The sequence below is a fragment of the Haplochromis burtoni genome, unplaced genomic scaffold (genome assembly GCF_018398535.1).
Source record: "Haplochromis burtoni strain Fernald_Lab_line unplaced genomic scaffold, NCSU_Asbu1 Contig_303, whole genome shotgun sequence".
Taxonomy (NCBI): domain Eukaryota; kingdom Metazoa; phylum Chordata; class Actinopteri; order Cichliformes; family Cichlidae; genus Haplochromis; species Haplochromis burtoni.
In genome coordinates this window covers 329,659-341,206 of record NW_024582664.1, presented here as the reverse complement: position 1 = coordinate 341,206, position 11,548 = coordinate 329,659, and the positions used below count along the sequence as shown (strand labels likewise).

The window sequence follows — 11,548 nt, the reverse complement described above, 5'->3', positions numbered from 1 at the left end:
TAATGTGTCAATAGTACCCACCTGGTGCAGGAAGTGTGGACTGGGGTCAGGCCAATGCTCTGGCTAAGCAGCTCATTGCCGTTTCACAAAGAAAAACGAAACGCACTTATGATACGGCTTCTCTAAAAAGACACCTCAGAGTAAGTAATAAAGTACTTGTCTTACTTATTTTACTCACTTACTTATTTTTACTTGGTTACCTTAAAAGTACAAAATCCCTGCTATGCCACACTTCTGTGTTAACTGCACCCGACTTGATGCAACCATGCAAGTTAGAAATTGACGCCAGTGCTGTTGGGGCTGGAGCAGTACTGTTGCAAAAAGACTTGCAGGGATTGGACCACCCCATTTGTTATTTCCACTGCAAATTTAATCAGCATCTGTTAAGTTACTCCACCATTGAAAAGGAGACATTGGCCCTGTTGCTAGCTCTTCAGCACTTCCATGTGTACTTGGGGTCTGGCACATTGTAGCGTACACTGATCATAATCCACTTGTATTTCTTGCCCGAATGTTTAACCACAATCAACGGCTCATGCGATGGGCCTTGCTGCTACAAGAGTACAATTTGGAGATTCGGCATATAAAAGGATCAGAAACTGTACTAGCTGATGGCCTCTCCCGGTTGTGAGTATGACTTGTTTTGTTGTCTGTCATGAATATTGAAATCTGTGTATACAAAACGTAGTCTTGTATTTTAAGGGGAGGGGTGTTACGGCCCTGGGCCTTGGAGAGAGTGAGACTACCCCTTATGCAAATCTAAGTGTGCCAGACCTCGCGGACGATTGGCTGCCTGGAGATCCCATGACCACTCCATGACCAATTGACTGGCTGATTGTCTGCACCTGGGAGTATAAAAAGGCTGAAGATCCTTCACACTAGGGGGGAAACTGCTGCTCTGAAGTGAACATGCAGTGGCCTCCTCGTCTGCTTTGCATGTTAAACCTGTTTGCTGTGTTGCTCTTTGTTTAAACCTGATATACAGCTCAACTTAGTTTCATTAGAGTTTTGTGATCCTGGCTTGCCTTAGTTACCCTTAGCTTTTATTTTGTGTGCCTGCTTTAGTTGACCCTTAGCTTTTACGCCTGACTGTTTCGTTTGTTCTTTATGTAATAACTATATGCCCAGTGGTCTGTTGAACAGCCCTGTCGGTTTTCTGTTTAAAGTTTGACATTAAAACCTTTTACTTTACTCAGTTTTGTGTGGGGGGGCTTGTGTACGTTACTCCTCCCCTGACGCCTAGCAGAGGGGGTCGTAACACAGTACTCTTGCTGCATTAGAAAAAAAGAGGCTTTCTCTTTGCAACCCTTCCTTGCATGACGTACTTGTTGCATGGGGCTTGTTCAGTATTTTTCCAACTGTGCTGTCATGATAACTGATGCCTGCAGAGTCTGAGATCTAGCTCTTCTTCATTGCCTCTGATTCTCTGTGATTATCGACCTTTGGGCATTTCATCTTGGGTCTCCCTCCTTCTCCTGCTGAGGTGGAGACAATTTGTCAAGATGTGTGGCTTCAGGTCTTTGGTACTCTTGGGGGATGCGGATGGCCCAGCTCTCATACATACACATCATCTCTCTCACTCACTCACACACAAAACACAAGGAGATTGTTGATTTGTATATTTGTATTTCTATTTGTACTCTATCCATTATTATATTTTCTTCTTTTTTCCTATTTGTCTTTAATTTCTTTGTGCTTGTTACTTGTGCGTGTTAAGAGAGGGTGTGAATAAAGTAAGGCAGTAAGACAAAGCAATGATTGTTATGCCTGAGCAGTATATTAGCTATGCTCAGCAGAGGACCAGAGCCAGGAGGCACACCACAGTGCTCCAGACCTCTCAGCTCATTTTGTTCAGAGCACAGAGAGAGGGGATGAAATTGAAAGTTTGGATGACCTGGAGTTTAAACGCTTTAATCAGACACCAGCAACCGATCACAGGATAAAGGGAAGTACAGGAAAAACTATGAACGCTCAAGAAAAGGTGGCTGAAGGCGAGTGATAAGGAAAGAACCCCACTAAATGGCATGGACACTGTTTTTGTTCATCACCACTGCTAGAGGTGGAGGGACGCAGTGCAGAGGTGACATCAGATGACAGCACAAGACATCCTGCCTGCCGAGAGTTCATGGACGATGTAATCATGATGACTTCATCAATCCAATTGATGAATCTGACAAAAAACACCTTCAGCATCCAAAGGTCAGAGATTCTAACCCAAGAACAAGGGATCCGGTGTTTTGGGAAGAATTATGAGAGCTCTCTGAAGGACACTGCTAATCTCGGGGACACCAAAGCTCAGCTAAGCACCTGGCTCATGGCAACAGCTTGGATGGTTCAGCTTCAATGTTTGTCTCACCGTGTGCAATGAAGTCCAGAACTCCCCATCTTTAAAACCCCATCCAGCACCTTATTGGGTTTATCCTGAACAGTAACAAAGATGGTGCTTGAATACAAACACCCAGAGAGACAAGTAACTCAAAAAAGATTTATTGTATTAATTGTAAAATCAGTAAAAGAATCACAGTGAAAACAAGACATGTGAAAATCCAAATCAGAAGTGAAAATTGAAATACAATTTTTCAGCTTACTAGAGTAAAAATATCAGTGCTTGAAAACAAAAAACAAACAGCAGAAGTAGTTAAATGTATCACTCAGTTCAGGTCATTCAATAATTCTGACCAACATCCATACAGAAGAGAAGCATTAAAGAGAAAATCCTTTAAATCTCACACAATTTTAACTCAAATTAAATATTTATGACAGTGAATAGTCACATCAATATTGATGATTTAGAAATGAAATACATCCAGTGTATATATGAGAAAGCCAAATAACCCAAATAAAAACCGAAGCAGTCAGCTCTGATAACTTCTCTTGTACAGCCACAGCTAAAGTGAACATCTATCTTCTTTTAAACAAAATATTAATAATTTTTCCAAATCAATGATTGGATTTTAATGATTTTCTTTTATTTAAAACTGATATTCTGCCATATTTTAATTTATGTTCTAAATGTGTGTGGTGTGTATTAATTAATTAATAAGTGTTCTTTATAGGTAAAGAAAAAATCAGACCAGTAATCATAGATAATGGCATTTACTCAAACCAGCCACAAATAAAATATAACGCTTGTAGATAAATCCGGTTAGTCACTTAGCCCTTTACCAAATAAATTATCTCCTGTCAACACAAAATAATATAATTAAGACATTTTGTGCTTTCTAATATTTCAGTCCTTAATGAATTGCTAACATTCACTCAAATTTAGAAAAAAAAAAAAATCTAACAAAAAACGAAGATTAAAATAAGGCAAATTTGTGATGTATGTGATGTGATGTGTACATTTGGCGAATTTCTCATTTTCCCGTTTCTGGCCAAGATTCACTTTGATACTCTCTAACGAGCTTGCAGCCAGTCAGTAAAACAGAATTTCGGTGTTTTTAGGAAGAGCAGGCGGTTTTTGTTCCAGAATCAGCAGGAAGGAGTGTTTGCTCAACCAGCTCAGCATTGGATTACAAAACAGAAAGCGTTTCTGTCTACTGAATGAACTCATGGGCAGTGTGTCAACAAGTACTGTGCACTTCAGTGATAAATGTGCTCTTATCAGTGTAAGCTTTATAGGAGCCACATGCAAAAGGTTAATAGCAGTAACTAAGAAATCCGATGCTGACGGTGATCAAGGAAACCAGCGAACGCAGGCCCGGATGTGCTGTCTAATTCGGCTGTCTCTCACCCTTTACCCTCCCCTGTTGCTTGTCATGTGTTTCTTTGGTGTATTAAGAGTTTTTTCATGTGCAGAGGTGGGGTTTTTTTCTGTTCTCAAACTGATCTCCCTGTTGGAGCTCAGTCTGGGGGGAGTTATTTTTTTCTCCTTATCTTTCCTCATGTGGTGCATTTTCCATTGTTATACCTCTCTGACCCGTCTTCCCCATGTGATGTTTTGTGTAATGTATGTATGGTCGGAGGGTAAGATGGCGCCACCATTGCATGCAATAGGTCGGCAGCCTTGTGAAATTTCCCCTTGTGGGACTAATGAAGGTATATCAAATCAAATCAAAGAGCAGGCCTGAGCTGAAACCAAAAGTTTAGACTGTTCATTGTGAGTGAACAGCCACTAGTGTACATTCTGTTACATCACTAAACCTGTTAAATTAAAACAAAGAAATCCACACGCAAACCAGGAATGTCGTCCTCAGACATTAGTCTTTCATGAGCCAGGGCTCATGTTTCATCATCACATGCAAATACACACACAGGCATAACTAGAGAAAGAAAGCGAGTGTGAGACAACTGAAAAGAAAATCTGCAGCAAACAGCAATTAGAGCTGACTTCTGAATGCTCGTACCATTTTGGAGGAAAATCCCAGGTGGCAAAATACGTGGATATGTTTAGCTTTTATACAATATTAAAACCTATTTCAATCTAAGAGTACAACAGCCAATGGCTCTACCCACTTTCATATTTGCAAAAGGTTAATGTAAATATGTAAACACGACAGGCGACTAAATCAGCTATCGCTCTCACACACCAGTTCCACTGTAACTTAACTTTAGAAACTTTAGGCATAGTCTGGTGAATTGGTCTCTCCTTACTCTAAGGAGTTACATTTTATTTTACTGTGATTATTGTATATAAAAAACGAATACATCCTTTAACAGTCAAAGGACAGACAAAGGAAAAACAGGCATTCTGGCAGCATCTGGCTTCTTTTTTAAAAAGGTAAACAAAGAAGAGAACCGTTTACATTTTTTTTCCCCAGAAGGGTCCCACACAGCTCAGTGAGAGTGGGTTAGATGATTTGGCAATAAAGAAGTGGCAGAGGCTTTCAAGGTATGGGTCAAAAGTAACATTTTCTGCCATCTAACATTTCTATATAAAATAATTTAGGACATGCTATTTTCCTGCATTAATTTGTGTGGTTTTCAACCTCTTCTGAAGAAAAACCATCACCACCTTTTACACAATTTGTGCAGGGTGGATTAAAATAAATGTATATCAGAGAGATGGAGAACTAAAAACGCATGTGCGTCTACAAGCTGGAACGTAGACATCTACTAATATATCGATCTAATCCCTTGATAGTTTTCAATGCAAATCACCAAACCAACATTCACTGAGTAATTTGTTAAGATTTCTAAAGAGTCTAGAAGATGGTAAAAAATCAAAACCCAGGAAGGAGAAACCAGATTAAAGTGAACCTTGCAGTCAGAAGTTCTTCTTCTTCTTCTGTTAGAGGAGCTTGGGCCTGGATGGGTTAGCTCTGACTGAGGAATAAGCCCCAATGTGACTGATGAGGTTGGGTTCTACACTATGGGACCTCTGCCCAGGGACTGTCCTGGCCACTTGATACAGAACAATGTCTTTAGCATGCCCTTTGTAGCAGAATGAACTGTCTAGATACTCAGCCACCCTTAATGAGGCATTGCCAGGGAACAACATGGCTGGGGTGCAGCACTCGGTAGCTGGCGAGACGGCATACAGCTGTGGGGAAATTCTCCGGACTTCTAGAAGGTAATGCCGCCCCAACAACTCTGCAGCGGTCATAAAGTATAGAGTGAAAAAGAGGAGATGGGTAGCGGACAGGGTGAACGAGAAAGAACAAGGGTTCCAGTAAGGAAAGCTGAGGAGGAGAGCCGTTGCGCCAACCAATCCCAGCCCCACCCACTCCAGAATGCGGTATGGCTCAGGGTTCCAGTAGCGTTGTAGCCTTTCAGGATGATATAGCTTGATGTAAAGAGTGTGAAGAGCAAACCTACGTGACAACAAATCCTTTATAACAATGAAAAAGTCATTTCTTGGCAAAGCATCATCTTCTAGAACGACAATATTTTTAGGCTTCACCAGCTCCCAGCCTCTGCGGAGACAAAAGACATAATCCCTCTTCTCCTTTTCAAAGGTATTAATTCGCTCCTGTATGCTCTGCTGCTCCTGAGGTGAACGCCGGACCACCCTGAAGTGGCTCTCCAGCACCTTGGCATCTTGGTTTTCCTGCGGGCCACTCTCCACATCACAGACCAGCACCTCCGCGCACTTCTGCTCCCCACAGCTTCCCACAATGTTACTCAGCTGCAGCATTACCTGGAGCAGGTAGTGGTAGTCCCGTGCCTCCTTCCGCCTGGCTGTTACCACAGTGACCAGCAGTTCAGGATGTTGAGTGAAGTTGTTGAATCTGGACGTTGCTGCAGTTGAAGAGCTCTGCCAGAAGTGCAGAGCCTCCTGACCTCGATCTAGGCTTTCCCGCAGCACCACTTCGCTCATAGAATCGAGGTACATGGACTTAATGAAGTAGTAAGAGTACAGCAGACGATGGCAGCACAGAGGAAATATGACACAAAATGTGATGATGGACAGGGCGAAGGCTTGAGTGACTGTGCTGGACCATCGCAGGTACTGGCTCAAGAACACTTTCCATCGAGGCATTGGGGAATTTGTCATGTGATGACAAAAAAAAAGTCAAAAAGAATCTGCTCTGGAGGATTTAGGTCAACATTTACAGTGTCCCAATATGATATAGCAGTCCACTAGCACTTACCACAGCAGTGAAAGGTAATGACTGTGGCTGAATAAATGGCTGTGATCTGATAGCCTTGTGGAAAATGAGTCAGCTATTGGTTCTTCTTCTTGTCCACAGAGTGGTAAGAGTTTCAGCTCAGTCCTTGTGGTCTGTTTCTCCACTGATGTCTGTAGAGAGAGACAAGGTATTTCTCAGTTATAGTTTTCAGCTATCCTTTAGATCCTACATTAGAAAACTACTTGCTAGTGGTAGTTCATGTGGAAAGTTTGACACAAACTGGAAATGGAGCACAATAACATTCAAAGTAAAAAATTTGAAACCTTTTCAAATGTATTGCAGTGGTAAGCACAACGTTTTATTTTGAAGGCAAACATTCTCTTTTTCTAGTTTGTACCAGATTTTTGTTAAATATATTCTTTGCATATTTAATGATATAATACAAATAATGAACATGAATTTTCAAGGATAAATGTTTTCTTCTTTTTAAAAGGCATTACGTTATCAGATTGTTCCATGATAAATCAGTGAGTGCATGCTATGTGAACCGCTTGGAATCAGCAATTTGTTTTTTTATGTTCGCTTATACGGTGAAGGCAAATGGTAAATGGCCTGTATTTGTATACCGCTTTACTAGTCCCTAAGGACCCCAAAGCCATCCACTCATTCACACACTGGTGATGGCAGCTACATTGTAGCCACAGCCACCCTGGGGCGCACTGACAGAGGTGAGGCTGCCGGACACTGGCGCCAGCGGGCCCTCTGACCACCACCAGTAGGCAACGGGTGAAGTGTCTTGCCCAAGGACACAACGACCGAGACTGTCCGAGCCGGGGCTCGAACCGGCAACCTTCTGATTACAAGGCGAACTCCCAACTCTTGAGCCACGATCACCCACAAGGCATGCAACATTTTACCATCATATCATTACTGTATGATGTATAACTATAGACAGTACATGGGGCTGGTTGAAATATAGCTTGTTTTCCTCGGATCAAAAATGAGCCCAGGTTTATGGTAAAGAAGTGACTGAAGTGATTGTTTGTGAAATTGTTTGGGCGACTGTGGCTCAGGGGGTTGGGAAGCGTATCTCTGACCGGAAGGTTGCCGGTTCGATCCCCGGGCTCTCTGTCCTGGTCGTTGTGTCCTTGGGCAAGACACTTTACCCTACTGGTGTTGGCCAGAGGGGCCGATGGCGCGATATGGCAGCCTCGCTTCTGTCAGTCTGACCCAGGGCAGCTGTGGCTACAACCGTAGCTGCCTCCACCAGTGTGTGAATGCGAGAGTGAATGACTAGTGCTTTGGGTGCCTTGAAAAGCGCTATATAAATCCAATCCATTATTATTATTAAACCTTCAAATTCTTGTTTTGTCAGTTTGTAACGCTGGCCCATTTTTACTCCCTCCTTGCACTTTCTTAATCAAGCATTAGCAAACATGAATTTGAAAAAGATTTTATTCTTAAGGAATCACACCTAGACGTTGAGCCTGGTATAAAATATAGATGGAAAGGACATCTTTTAGACTGTTCTGACCACTTGGTGATATGACCCATTAAATCTACCCCAAAAGCGCTTTTGAAGATTTCTGAGCTGTCAGAAAACAAAGAAAACATCCATGAAATCAATGCTTGTTTCTGTTACTTCACACATACCCGGTATAAAGTTCTTATACAAATAAATAAATAACAGTCTTCTTAGATTTAGCTTATGTTATATAGTTATAGTTATATATAGTTAAAAATAACCCTAAATGCCAGAATGTTGACATTGCTCACACACACCTAAGTAAAGTGAGAGAGGTATTGATTATACTGAACTCCTCCTTCACTGTGGTGGTGGATACAAAACCATTAGTTAATTTAAACATGTTAAAAATGTGAGTACCAAAATCACAGGTGGGAAGTAACAAAGTAAAAATACTTATATAGAATTTTCAGGTATCTGTACATTACTTAAGTATTTATTTTTCTGACAACTTTTTACTTTTACTCCCTATATTTTTAAACAAATTTCTGTACTTTTTACTCTGTCCATTTTCAAAAAATTGCTTTTGGTTTGACGTATTTGAGAGGAGTTATTATTTCACGTCAATACGGGCCTTCAAACATCAAACCGATTTGAGTCTAGACAGTGACAAATAAGTTCAAGTATTAATCGCCTGAGGATGTTGCATAAAAAGAAATGACGTGTGAAATAGTCTGGGGCTAAAGTGGGCCGTTTTGTTATTTTTCTTGTTGTTGTTTTGTTTTTCAGCACAACTCCGGAAAGACTGCCGGTACCCACAAGTTGCTGTTGTGCTACTTCAGCATCTAGCTAGCCATACAGAAGAGGAGCAACAATAAAGGTGTAACATGTTGTGGCAGGTTATTTCAAATGCAACTATAAGCTCAGCAAACATTAGCAAACGCTCAAACTGCTTGTAGCACAGTGTGTTGCTAGCTAAAGGTCCAACTGTTGTATTTCACAGAGAAAGAAAATAGCTAACTTCACTCGGAGATGGGGAAAGATAAGAAAGGCAGGAGAAGAAGAGAGGTTAGATTTAAAGATAAGGACTGCTCAGTTCAGCTGGATAAACTGGAAATTTGAAACTAACATGCAAGTCCTCATGTTTTTAAGTCAGATAGGGTCCTGACATGTGACATTGCTTCTTTTTTTTTTAAATTGTGAAACATGCTGCACAACAAACTGAGGCAGACTAACTCGCATTTACATGATTTTTAATAAGTTGCGTTTCTCTGAGTGTCGTGGGTCCCTGTGTAGCTTCAGCATTGTCTTTGAAGTGTCTTTGGGTGTTTCCCTACCCCAAAGCCCGTTTTTTCTACAGTCTTGTGTTCGGGTGATTGTCACCGGCAATAGTGATAAAGGGTAAAGTAGGTTTGGGGTGGATTTCACCCAGTGATAGTGTTAGTGTACAAAATCAGGCGATCTTGATTTTTAGCGATAATATTCTTGTTTGCTCTAATAAGGTTGCTCTGCAGGTTAGTGCTGGATAAACAGGTTAGCTTGCTGTACTGTGATGGATTTAAAGTAAAGAGCAGTGTGTGACTGGTGCACAGTGGCTGCCTAGTAAAAAGTTAGTACAGGCAGTGTCAGTGTTGAGGATGGAAATCAGCCAAGACAACTTATGAAACGTCTGCTGACATCTGGCTGAATTCAAGTGTGTACATCCACAAAGAGCAGCTGGTAGCTGATAACAGCCTGTACATTAAGAACATCTGCTGGAGCTCTCAACAGAAATTATTGTGAGTTGTGATTCTTTCCCCCACACTGAGCGATTACATCTGACTTTAGGAAATTATGCTTCTAGAAATACTCCACGCATCTACGTGTTGCGATAACCCCCGTGACAAGACGGTAGCCCGAGTAAACGTTTGCTAACAGTAAGGAGCCAGCAATCAGGGAAACACTGAAATCTTCCGTAAAGGAAGTGTGGCTCACATAATATGCGCGTTCACGTCGCTATTTTTAGATAATAAACTATATCGCGCTTTAGTATTTACAAACTCCGCGCGTGTGCCAAGAAAGCCGTGGACGCCAGTAAAGTAGAAATAAAGTCAAGAAATGTTACTGTGCTTTTTTCGCTGTGGTCGCTTTATTTTTTAAAAGTGAATAACAGATGACACCATACGGCAAGAAACACGGTCTGTGTTTAAACAGCGCTCTCTCTAAGCTCTGGGTAACACCACGGATCAGTCAAAGTTAGTAAAAACACCCAACACAGGATTGTTTGCGCTTAACGTGCCAGATTAAATTCTGTTGCTCGCGCCGTCCCAGCGCTGTGAAATACGGATCAAAGATCACCGTTACGCCGCGTGAACCATCCGAGAATGAGGAGGGCCTCAATTCAGACATTCTGAGAGAAAACACGGCAGACAAATAAATAAACAACACTTACACTTACTTGCGGTCGATTTCCGTTCCTCGCTAACATGACCGAACATCACAGCAACCTCCCCTAAGATACGGCAAGTGACCCGCAGTAAAATACCGTATTACTGAGAACACAGTCGCAGAGGTGCATACTGCTCCTGATCAGCAGGTGGCGCCACCTGACACAAGAAATGCATACAGGAGGGGTCTTTTTTTCTGTTCTGACTAATGAAAGCTACCTTCCGCTTCTCCCTTTTTCACGACAGCAGAAAACTCTCAAAAACATTTTAAACACTTATCAGGGACACAGAGTTGAGTGTGATAATCATAATACTGCACACAATAAACACTGCAAAAGGAACAGCTCAGCCATAAGTGACACACACATACACACAAACATACAAACAAACATATTTCATCCACTATTCAATGATTTAACAACACAAACTGAATCAGATTAAAACATACATGAACATCTTCACTTTTCTGCACTCCTTCCTGTTAAAGAGTAAACAAATTTCTTCTATACCACCAAAAGTTATTTATCATCTATTATCAAAGATTCCTTTATTGTCACCGTACAGGGAAACTGGCACAAGGTTTACATTTCAGAAGACTATTAGCTGAGTCTGCTGAAATGACACGTGGTGAAAGAACTTTAAACCCTTACTTTAAGAAAAGTCGCAATGAAACAGTAATAAAACACGCTGCTATGCAAAAAGTGTAAAAAGTAAGAATATTTTTTCTGCAGAGAAATGTTTGCCATCAGTGTTAAATTGATTAATAGTACTGATGCATGTGTTTAAGGTTGAGCTCATTTAAAAACTTTATATTCTGTTTAATAAATATATATATATTTTTATATATTTTTATATATATATATAAAGTATCATATTCTATAAATGGTATATTTTTAGTGGTTGCCCTGTGAGGACCACAAGTCTAAAGAAAAATAATTTTTTTAAAACCCCTAAAAACAGTTATTCATGAGCTCAGAAACTTGAGTGTGTGACATGGTTAACTGTCAATCTGCAGGGGATTAAAAATATTAATGAATAATAAAGATCGACTGTTGGCAAACAACTGTTACACCTGCACTTGGTCAGCTTAGTAAATGGACTGGTTCTTATATGGCGGTTTTTTACTCCACCTGAGTACTCTAAGC

General features: G+C 40.9%; 1 protein-coding gene across 2 annotated transcripts; it reads right to left on the bottom strand.

The window, feature by feature from the left end:
• Positions 1–4,756: 4,756 nt before the first annotated feature.
• Positions 4,757–10,538, bottom strand: pgap4 (post-GPI attachment to proteins GalNAc transferase 4). Of its 2 annotated transcripts, none has more exons than XM_005941235.3 (2): positions 10,415–10,538; positions 4,757–6,682 (listed from the first exon to the last, which is right to left on the bottom strand). In XM_005941235.3, exon 2 carries the CDS (start codon positions 6,434–6,436, stop codon positions 5,231–5,233), a length of 1,206 nt encoding a protein of 401 aa, XP_005941297.1. In that variant the 5' UTR covers positions 6,437–6,682; positions 10,415–10,538; the 3' UTR covers positions 4,757–5,230. The 2 variants fall into 2 exon arrangements, with proteins under 2 accessions (XP_005941297.1, XP_042084032.1); XM_042228098.1 differs by having other exon boundaries at positions 10,409–10,537.
• Positions 10,539–11,548: the final 1,010 nt, after the last annotated feature.